This window comes from Agrilus planipennis, unplaced genomic scaffold (genome assembly GCF_000699045.2).
Source record: "Agrilus planipennis isolate EAB-ADULT unplaced genomic scaffold, Apla_2.0 scaffold83, whole genome shotgun sequence".
Lineage (NCBI taxonomy): Eukaryota > Metazoa > Arthropoda > Insecta > Coleoptera > Buprestidae > Agrilus > Agrilus planipennis.
Window position 1 is genome coordinate 526957 of NW_020438895.1, and position 10419 is coordinate 537375.

The window sequence follows — 10419 nt, forward strand, 5'->3', positions numbered from 1 at the left end:
TTTTTAAGTACCCACAGGTCAACAATCTCGGTATTAATAAGAAAAAAAGAATGTTTTATATAAATTTTATGTTTATTTGCATATTTTCGCATTGCATTAAATAAGTATATTTTTTTAATTATTTTGGTGTTTATTGCTTTCCTTAAATAAAACAAGGGCAACCTGGAAATAGTTTATTTAAAAACGTAAACATAAATAAACTCATTTGCCAGCTGAGACAGTATAACATGTATGAATGTACAATTCCCACATCGGAAAGTTCTTACAATCCGCAAATAAGAGTAAATAACATATAATAAGGATTTATTTTCAATAATATACCTAAAAGGCTACAACAAATCACGATATGAAATATAAAATAAAATCGCGATTTGTACAATTTTGTTTTTATGCATATTATATTCATGGCTTTTGCTTATTATAAAGTACGTTCTAAATCAAAACATGACTACAACACATTACATACAGCTAACGGTACCTTATGTGATAAAATACAAGGCAAGTGTACCCTAAAATTAGCAAAAAACTGAAATTTACTTAGATGGTATTGATTAGTACTAGCACAAAGTAGAGATAAAATGTTATACATTTATATATCAAAGAAAATGAAAAATTACAGGTAAAATAAACCAAACAAGGAGGATGGAATTTAATATTTAATCACAATTTTGTTGCTCAATATGATAAAGTCTTATGTGTTACGGATTTTACCTGGTACATAATTTTTGTCAATCACTTGCTCTTGCAAAAACATATGCAAACAACGTTCATTTTGAGCCAGTGGATGTCCTGCAATTCTGAAATTAAAAGCATTTAATTAACAATTATAGTGAGGTACAAAGCATCATTAAAGGAGCATTTTCAAAGCTTATCAGTAGTTTGCAACTAACTGTGTGTGTCTAGGTACAATAATATTTTAAACACAATCCTTAATTATCTTTAATTCAACTAGTATGGTAGTTCCTAAGATCAACTTTACATAAATATGAAGTTATTCATTATCTACTAATTGTTAAAGTACTTATTTTTTGAAACTCCACTTTAAAAAATACAAATGAAAAGTAATAAGTGTCGAGTTTCAAAGAATTTAATAACTTATCGATACATGTATGTCATCACCTAATGAAGCTATAGCATAGTCAAACAATTATTGTTCTTATTAATGTATTTGGATCTCAACTTACTTGTTGATAAAAACTTCAAGTCCTTTTCTTCTCTCTTCAATAAAGTCTTCTTCAAAAATTCCATCATCCCCACGAAACGGCAGCTGTCGTTTCCATGCCTTTCCTGGTAAGGGTGGCACAACAATTTTACTATCACGTTCCAATTCGTTTCTTAACCATTCAAAATCACTGTACCTTCGTCTAACGCTTGATTCTTTGACTTTAAAAACAGGCAAGTTTGTCTGCAATAAAGGGGGTGTATGCACTACATTTTAGGATATTTGTGAACATGCTTACTTTCATTTTAACCTCATAATCCGTAAATCTCTTTTTTCCAACCCCATATGCTGTTACTGGATTGACCACGTCTATTTCAAGAAAATTAGCGGGTGCTGCGTAAGCATCATCCAAAGTTTGCTTCTTAACATTAAGACGTCTAGTGGCTTCTGTTGTTTCTGTATCCGCCATCATTCTAGTAGTTATCGCTAATATCAATAAATAGCAATAAAAACAGTTATAATATCACTGCACAACGATTTTCTAAATATTTATCATATAACTTTTTTTAATTATATTTTTATTATCTAATTATTAGCTCTTATAGTGCTTCCCTTAAGTTTCATATTGTAAACTGTCAAAGGTCAAACGTCAGAAACAAACTCAATTATCCATGATTAAATAGAAAAACCATAATTTTTTTATGTAGATTTATCATTTTACACTGATAAAGGGTGTTCTCTACAATAGATTTCTTTTTTCATTTTTGTATTAAAATTAGGTGGATTTGAGAAATTTCGTATTATTTGAATAGTAATCTAATAAAACCATTGTTATTCTTATCATGCTAAATTTTATGTTTGCGAAAAATTACTGCTACTTATAAAAATCTCATCTCCTATTATTAACCGCATACTTTTTTTTAGTATACTTTGGCATTATTATTTCTTTGATATGTTTGCTTATGATGTATATTTTTAACTCCTTGGTTTTTAAAATAGAATTTAAAAGTGGCGGTAAAGTATCTATAATAATTTTGTACTTTGTCATACAGAAAAAGAAGAAGAAAATCATGGGACTCTTATCTATGATCAGAAATGGGTCAGAAGAAGATGAAGAAGAGGTAAGAGGGATGAGAGAATATGCTCGAATAGGTATTTTTAGTAGTAAATGTGGTTAACAAGCGATTGTGGTCTTTGTTTGGTGTAATTAAAAGTGAAAATCAATACGAAATAAACTTACGTAAACTACATTCGTAATTGACGTGGTTTAATAACTGTAATATTGCAAAAGTTATTTAACAAGTGACTGCGTACCGTGCGGGCAAATTACTGCCACGTGTAAATATTGTTTGTGTTATTGACTTATCATCCTGGAGCTACCACAGGATATGCCATGAAAATAAATGAAAGGGTAAGTTTATTTTAAATTTTGTATGCTTTATTTATGATGATGAAGGCAATTTTACAATTTGCGACTGATAAAAAATTTTTGGCCCCAATGGTCCTAATTTACACTGCTATGACAAGGTAAAAAAGTACCCATCTGGACTAGAACTGACTGAGGGGCTTCTAGAGCTTATATAAGAAAATATAAGAAAACTTTAATTTGTTTCATAAATTTCAATAGGCAAATTTTTATTCAATGGCCTAACCTAGAATCCCTTTGTAGATCTATTATCTATGCCTAGAATTTATGTCATGCTTGTATATATAATAGCGGCGGGAACAAATATAGTAATTAAATTTAATTACAAACGGTGAATAAGTTTCTTTCATAATGAGTTTATGGGCGGATAAATATAGACCTAAAGACCTTCAGAAGTTGGACTATCATAAGGAACAAGCAGCTAATTTGTCAAAGTTAACCCAAGAGGGTGATTTTCCCCATTTACTTTTTTATGGTCCCTGTGGCTCAGGTAAGAAAACAAGAATGATGTGCTTATTAAAAGAAATGTATGGCCCAGGGGTAGAACGACTTAAAGTGGAAAATATGAATTTTACGACACCTTCAAACAAGAAACTAGAAGTTACAACTGTTAGTAGCAGTTATCACATAGAAGTAAACCCTTCGGATGTGGGAATTTATGATCGTGTTATAATAATGAATTTAATTAAAAATGTAGCTCAAACTCAGCAGTTAGACATAAATGGGCAAAGAGCATTTAAAGTCATTGTTCTAACAAATGTTGATGAACTAACTAAAGATGCTCAGCATGCTTTAAGAAGGACAATGGAGAAGTACATTTCAACATGCAGGTAGTTTGATTATTTTGATCTAATGATGGGGTCAGTTAGGTTAATCATACCTTTTTTAAGATTGCTTTTGTGCGGCACTTCTATTTCACGTATTATACCAGCCATTCGCAGTCGTTGCTTATGCATAAGAGTTGCTGCTCCAAGTATTGAACAAATATCCACAATTTTACAAACCATATGTAAAAAAGAAGGTCTCACTTTACCTCTAGAGTTGGCGGATAGGATTGCAATTAAATCCAACAGAAATCTCAGAAGAGCACTTCTTATGTGTGAAGCTTGCAAAGTAGAAAGTTATCCTTTTACCCCTGATCAAGAAATTGAAGAACCAGATTGGCAGATATTTATTAAACATATTGCAAACAAAGCTATTAAAGAACAAAGTATTTCAACATTAGCAGAAATTAGAGAGCGCTTCTATGAATTAATTATACATGGTATTCCCAGTGATATTATTTTTAAGACTTTGTTAAAGGAGTTGTTAAAAATTTCTGATCCAGAAATTCATCCACAGATTGTTGAAAGTGCTGCATTTTATGAGCATCGTTTACAAACTGGCTCTAAAGATATTTTTCATTTGGAAGCATTCATGGCAAAGTTCATGTGCATTTATAGCCAATTTCTGGGAGAATTTGTAGATATTTGTTAAGCTTTGCTTTTTCTTTTGGTGTAATGAATCTCTTTATGAAATTGAAACAACTTGATTTTTATTTAGCATCCTTTTTTAAGTATATTTTTTTACAAACAAGTGATATTTGTGAAAAACAATAAGAAAACAATGAGCTAGTTATCAAAATATAAAACGTGTCACAAATGTAAAAAAATTGGGGGGGGGGGTTAACAAATAAGAAAAAATATTTGCTTGTAAAAATATATTTTCTGTTTTTATAAAAATTTACATCAATAATTCTATTCGTTGAACAACTCTGCAGCAAAATTGTTGTTAAAATTATTTCCTTTAACTAATTTCCAATGTTGAAAGGAAAATAAAAACGTACATGGTAGCATTCTAAAATTTCCCTTGTCCGATTTTATTATCGAATCCTCCTCTACATCCTTAAAGATGTAATCAATATTAAAGGTATCCAAGTGTAATTTTTCTAACGAAATTCGGCAACATCCATCGTCAGGTTTTCTTCGATAAAGTGAATACACAATATCATTACACAAAACTGATTCCATAGAGTCATAGCTTTGTGTCGTAATTACTTTTGAATTAACCACGTTTAATGAGAAACCCTTTAGCTTCGTTTCGATTAAATTTAAACCTAAAAACCCTCGAAATATATTTATTTGTTTAGATATTAGTAAAAGCTTTAAAGCTGTTCTGATGAAGTTTTTATAGTTCAAGTTTTGGTAAATATTTATATTTACCTTTAAAGTATAAGCTGTCTTTATGGGAGAATATCGTAAATATATCAAAAAAAGATGGAATTGATTCTTCTCCATTTATATTTATTTGTATCCACTGCGATGTGTCATTGTTAAAAAAGTAACCACATTTATTATTCACATTTAACAAGAACAGTTTATTTTTAAAAGCACAACATTTAATTTGTCTTCCTGGACAGGGAAGCATTATCACCTTGCTCCATAAATCTTAAAATTTAATTTGTAATTTATTATTTTATTTTGTGTTATTATAAAAAGTCTAACCAACCAGTTTTATANAAAAACAGTCCTCATGGAAAGTATATTAAATTACCAAATTTTAAACGTTGTAAACATGGTGTGTATAACGTTAAAAAGAAAGTTAAGAAGAATCTCGAAAGAAGATGTACTACGAAAAAGAACTGCAATTCTAACGAATTAGTTATAAAGGTAATTATACATATGCTAAATATGCAAATAAGTAGTTTAATTTTTAAGGCGTGGTCGTACAAAAAGTCGAGTCAGTCAGATTTTAATTTTCTTTTTTAAAAAAGTCGAATAACACATAATCAAAAAAGTGTGGTGTTTACAGTATTAATTAATTAATAGAAGTAATTTTCTAAAGGATTACTTTAAATAAGTAATTTTTAAATTTCTTCATAATATACACTGTATTCACCTTTTATTATAAACAAACAAATTCAATTTTAGAGTTTGGATGGTGCTTGGGATAGTTCATCAGACGAAGAAAGCACAAAAAAGAAAAACCCGAAATGTAAAAGACATCCTCGGACTCCAAAATATTCACCTCTTACGGTAGTAATTAATTCTCCTCTTAAATCCATACACAAAATTTCGAAAACACCAGAAGATGGTAAAAGTAAAAATAAGTAATTTATGTTTCTATTAATGAAAAATACTTTTTAGATTCTGAACAAGTGATTTCTTCTAAAACCAATTGTGCCACGTAAGTAAAGTATTACTAACATTTACTTTTTTGAATATTAAATTTGTTTGACACTAATAATTTCAACCGAAAGTGTTTTTTATATTTTTTAGTACGAAAAATAAGAAATTGTCACAAAATCTAGAACAGACTTATAGCGAGGAACATTTGGAATGTCGCTATAGTCTTTGTAATAAAAAAGGGAGAATACCAAATGTTTTGGAATCCAGTAATAAAGAAAATTCAAATCAGAAAATTACTTCTTCTAAATTAGGATCAACAAAGTTGTCTCATAATTCTTCGTCACATATTAAAAAAGAAATAAGAAATAAAACTGTTCCAGACAAATCCGGGAAAAATACTATTGCTGTAGGAACTAATAATAGAATATTTTGTGACAATGTCAATGATAACATCAAACATAAAGATTTGGAGGACAATTCTGCAAATGAGATTGTAGAATCCATCGAATTAGTTGAAAATATTGTTAGTGACAATGTTTTAAACAATTCCACACTTTATGATAAGCAAAACAATTACGAACCTGTAGCAGGAACTTCAGATAATCTTAATAATTCATTTGACTACTTTTCTAATACAATTTTATCCCAAACAAGAGTGTTTTTAGAAGAAGAAGAACTCTTTTCTACTTCTAACACCCTGACGCATTCAGAAGTTGATGAAAATAAAGCGCCTTTTTCGCAGTCTTCGTCAACTTCCTCAAGCAGCATAACACCATATCAAAAACCATTACAAGACAGTTCATTTTCGAAATTTTCGCAACAGTTAAGTCTTTTAGAATTCGATAATACCCGTAACCAACAAAATAACTTAACACAAGACGATTGTAAAGTAATTATGCCGAAATTTAATCCTCCTACTAATCAAATGGTTCTTTCTTCCATGCAAGAATTTAATATTCCTTTAATGAGGCACCAAGAGCCTTACTATAGCAACATTTTTGATGTTACTGGTACTGTTGAAGTAGGCCATAATTCGTTGAAAATATTAAGTAATAAATCCTCTGACTTTCCAATCTTTGAACATGCAAGCATGGAACGGGGTTTAGAATTTTTCAGGAAAAATGCGAGTTCTTCCTTAGTGAAAGGAATTACAGTAAAAGATTTTTCTAAAATAAAATTATCACTTTGCACGTACGAGGATTGCCTAGTAACCCCAGCAAAGTTGCCACCTACCAGAAAAGAAGTAGAAAATTGGCTAAAAAATCAAAAAGATAAGGTAAACAACATTACCCCAAAAAAGAAGAAGAAAAAGGTTTTGGTACCCTGTAGCCCTGATAATGAAAATGACAGTCAAGATGAATCGTTGACACTGACCCCTAACACACCACTTGAATTGAGAATGGAAGACCTTAATCAAGCCTCAAACGCATTTGAAATTGAAAACGAGATGACTCCAAAGAACATGGAAAATAAAAAAAGAAGTCTTAGCCTCTCTTTAGATCAAAAATCAAAGAAACGTATAGAAAAGAGTAAACTTATTGACAAATTTAAAGATAAAACTGAACATATTCAAGAAACAACTAATGAGAAATCATTGGAATCTACTAAGGAATTTCAGTCGTCAGATGATTTCAGAAAAACTTTATTACGAAATCAGTCTTTAAATTTTGCTGATTCTCGTCAAATTTCAAATGCCACATTAAACAACACATTTGGGTTCAAAATGTCGTTAGAAAATCTTCAAAAAGCACGCGCTGTTGCAGAACATCAATTTATAACGCTACTTGCTATGGAGTTACACACAAAAACTCGTGGCGACTTTAAACCGAATCCCGAATATGATCCAATAAGGGCAATTTTTTACACAATATTCAATGACGTGCCTGATCAAAATAAACGAATAACGACAGGAATAATAGCCGTAAAAGTGGAGAATAATCTCAGAAATCGAATAGAGTTATTAGAGCAAAATGTTACCATAAAACATGTCGATACTGAACAAGATCTTATTAACGACTTCGCTGATCTCGTTAGAACAACAGATCCTGACATAGTTGCCGGTTATGAAATAGAAATGCAATCTTGGGGTTACTTATTTGAAAGAAGTTACAAACTTAACATCAACCTTAGGCCCTTGCTATCACGATCTTCTCTTGAACTTAAACATTCTGATGATGAACAACAAACAGAATTGAATTTAACAGGAAGAATTGTTTTAGATGTCTGGAGACTATTAAGACATGAAATAGCACTTCAAAGTTACTCTTTCGAAAACGTTCTATACCATGTAATGCACAGAAGAGTTCCTAAATTTTGCTACAAAGATCTTACATTCTGGTGGGAACATAAATCATCCCTTTTCTATAAGAGAACTATAGATCATTATTTGTACCGGGTACGAGGAATGTTGGACATTTTGGAGCAACTTGATATTGTAGGAAGAACTAGTGAATTGGCAAGACTTTTTGGCATCCAATTTTATGAAGTTTTGTCGCGTGGATCTCAGTTTCGTGTAGAATCTATGATGTTGAGACTGGCAAAACCCCTTAACTATATTGCTGTGTCTCCCAGTGTTCAACAAAGAGCGAAAATGAATGCCCCGGAGTATTTACCGCTTATTCTGGAGCCTCAATCCAGATACTACGCCGACCCTGTTATAGTATTGGACTTTCAGAGTTTATATCCGTCCATGATAATTGCTTATAATTACTGTTTTTCGACCTGTTTGGGAAAAGTTGAACGATTGGGTAAAAATATACCATTTGAATTTGGGGCAACACAATTAAAACTATCTAGAAACAGGCTTAAAAAGTTGGTGAAAAATGACGCCCTTAACATTTCACCATGTGGAGCGGCTTTTGTTAAAGAATGCGTAAGGGAAGGTATACTTCCTAGAATGTTAAGAGAAATCTTAGATACAAGACTAATGGTTAAAAAGTCGATAAAAGAAAATGCTGGTGATAAAACGTTACAGAGAGTGCTTCACAATAGACAACTCGGTCTAAAATTGATAGCCAACGTTACCTACGGTTACACTGCGGCCAATTTTAGTGGACGCATGCCGTCCGTCGAAGTAGGAGACAGTGTTGTCAGCAAAGGACGAGAAACACTGTTAAGGGCCATAAAATTAATCCAAAGTGTTCCCGAATGGGGAGCAAAAGTAATTTACGGGGATACAGATTCAATTTTTGTTCTCACACCAGGCCGAAGTAAGAAAGATGCATTTAGAATAGGAACGGAAATTGCCGATGCAGTTACCAATGACAATCCGAGCCCTGTTAAGTTGAAGTTAGAGAAGGTATTTCAACCGTGCATATTACAAACGAAAAAACGATATGTTGGTTATATGTACGAATCACCAGACCAGAAAGAACCTGAACTTTGTTCAAAAGGTATTGAAACCATACGTCGAGATGGTTGTCCAGCAGTTTCAAAGGTAAAACGTCTTCTTTTTCTAATTCAATTTTTAAGGGTAATTTGACAATTAAAGTATCTACTACACTCTAATTTATATAATTCAGATTTTATAACTTAAAAGTAGTATTATAAATATAGTCTTATTAAGTACATTCTCTTAAAGATTCTAGAAAAATGCTTAAAAATCCTGTTCGACACTCAGGATGTGAGCCTAGTTCGTCAGTATGTTGTAAGACAATTCGTCAAACTGTTTTCTGGACGTGTAAGCCTTCAGGATTTGACTTTTGCTAAAGAATACAGAGGTGAAGGGGGTTACAGACCTGGTGCTTGCGTGCCCGCCTTGGAGCTTGCTAAGTAATTATTTTCATATTAAATAACTTATAAATTATGAACTTAATAAATCCTTCAACTTCAGAAAGTGGAAAACTATAGATAAACGTAACGAACCTAGACGCAAAGAGCGTGTACCGTACGTAATTATCAACGGTCCCCCGGGACTTCCCCTAATAAAACTTGTCCGCTGCCCACGTGAGCTTTTAGCCGATTCCAACTTACGTATAAACGCTTTATATTACATTACCCACGCCATTATCCCTCCTTTAAATAGGTGTTTAAATTTAATTGGAGCAGATGTTAATATTTGGTAAAAAGGAAATATTATTAGATAATTAAAATATTTGAACAATTTTTTGAACTTTTAGGTTTAAGGAAATGCCACGAAAGCAGGTTCTGTATCTTCCTACTTTTTTCAAGCAGGTTCCTAAGAAGAGCACAATCTCACAGTATTTTTTTACCACCACTTGTGTTAGTTGTGGTGCGCATGCTCAGAATGGACTGTGTGACAAGTGCTTGAGTTATCCGACTGAGACTATGGTTGTTTTGCAAGAGAAATTGAGAAATTGGGAAAAGAATTACCAAGAAACATTACTGGTAAGATTCGTTTTATAAATTTTATATTTATTAACAATCATTTTTTAATAATAATATTCGTTGAGTAACAAGTAAAGAATTGATCAATATAGTAGCTACTGTTGAAGGTGATTAATGTTTCCAAAAATTTCAAACGAAAATGTGTGGTGATCTTATGTACTGTTAGTGATTAGTGCTATGTAGTTTTTCAAAAATTGAATTTTAGATTTGCCAGTCATGCTGTAAAAGGTACGATGGTAACGAATGTATCTCCCTAGACTGTCCTATTCTTTATAGATTAAATCAAACACATAAAGACTTACAACAGGCTCCGTTTGTACGGCAACTTGTTTCAAAGTCATTTGATAACGATAGTTGTGATTTTTAGTATTCTTTAG

At 31.6% G+C, this 10419-nt stretch overlaps 3 protein-coding genes and 1 long non-coding RNA gene across 5 annotated transcripts in view; 2 read left to right on the forward strand and 2 right to left on the reverse strand.

Moving 5' to 3' along the window:
* The window catches only part of LOC108734295 (DNA polymerase zeta catalytic subunit), an 18869-nt gene extending 8456 nt beyond the window's left edge, over positions 1 to 10413 (forward strand). Inside the window, exons 4-11 of the mRNA XM_025973134.1 lie at positions 5145 to 5236; positions 5498 to 5660; positions 5714 to 5753; positions 5846 to 9131; positions 9276 to 9466; positions 9528 to 9755; positions 9814 to 10042; positions 10248 to 10413. Of these exons, the coding sequence (XP_025828919.1) occupies positions 5145 to 5236; positions 5498 to 5660; positions 5714 to 5753; positions 5846 to 9131; positions 9276 to 9466; positions 9528 to 9755; positions 9814 to 10042; positions 10248 to 10409 (4391 nt within the window). The 3' untranslated portion in view covers positions 10410 to 10413. The remainder of the gene's footprint in view (positions 1 to 5144; positions 5237 to 5497; positions 5661 to 5713; positions 5754 to 5845; positions 9132 to 9275; positions 9467 to 9527; positions 9756 to 9813; positions 10043 to 10247) is intronic.
* LOC108734309 (sorting nexin-12) lies at positions 287 to 1808 on the reverse strand. Its single transcript, XM_018465803.2, has 3 exons — positions 1461 to 1808; positions 1185 to 1405; positions 287 to 797 (listed from the first exon to the last, which is right to left on the reverse strand). Exons 1-3 carry the CDS (start codon positions 1632 to 1634, stop codon positions 692 to 694), a joined length of 501 nt encoding a protein of 166 aa, XP_018321305.1. The 5' UTR covers positions 1635 to 1808; the 3' UTR covers positions 287 to 691.
* LOC108734306 (replication factor C subunit 3) lies at positions 2231 to 4105 on the forward strand. Of its 2 annotated transcripts, XM_018465799.1 has the most exons (3): positions 2231 to 2573; positions 2832 to 3418; positions 3479 to 4105. In XM_018465799.1, exons 2-3 carry the CDS (start codon positions 2940 to 2942, stop codon positions 4062 to 4064), a joined length of 1065 nt encoding a protein of 354 aa, XP_018321301.1. In that variant the 5' UTR covers positions 2231 to 2573; positions 2832 to 2939; the 3' UTR covers positions 4065 to 4105. The 2 variants fall into 2 exon arrangements, with proteins under 2 accessions (XP_018321301.1, XP_018321300.1); XM_018465798.1 differs by lacking the exon at positions 2231 to 2573 and having other exon boundaries at positions 2795 to 3418.
* Positions 4273 to 5085, reverse strand: LOC112904033. The gene is made up of 3 exons (XR_003230855.1): positions 5076 to 5085; positions 4790 to 5014; positions 4273 to 4683 (listed from the first exon to the last, which is right to left on the reverse strand). It is a non-coding gene; the product is annotated as an uncharacterized LOC112904033 (long non-coding RNA).
* Positions 10414 to 10419: the final 6 nt, after the last annotated feature.

Excerpts from the sequence above, each read along its gene's own strand:
- LOC108734309 (XM_018465803.2), bottom strand. The coding sequence starts at position 1,634 with ATGATGGCGGATACAGAAACAACAGAAGCCACTAGACGTCTTAATGTT. Across the intron at positions 1,406-1,460 it reads ATTATGAGGTTAAAATGAAA|ACAAACTTGCCTGTTTTTAA; the intron begins GTAAGCATGTTC and ends CCTTTATTGCAG. Across the intron at positions 798-1,184 it reads CTTGAAGTTTTTATCAACAA|AATTGCAGGACATCCACTGG; the intron begins GTAAGTTGAGAT and ends TTTTAATTTCAG.
- LOC108734306 (XM_018465799.1), top strand. The coding sequence starts at position 2,940 with ATGAGTTTATGGGCGGATAAATATAGACCTAAAGACCTTCAGAAGTTG. Across the intron at positions 3,419-3,478 it reads AAGTACATTTCAACATGCAG|ATTGCTTTTGTGCGGCACTT; the intron begins GTAGTTTGATTA and ends ACCTTTTTTAAG.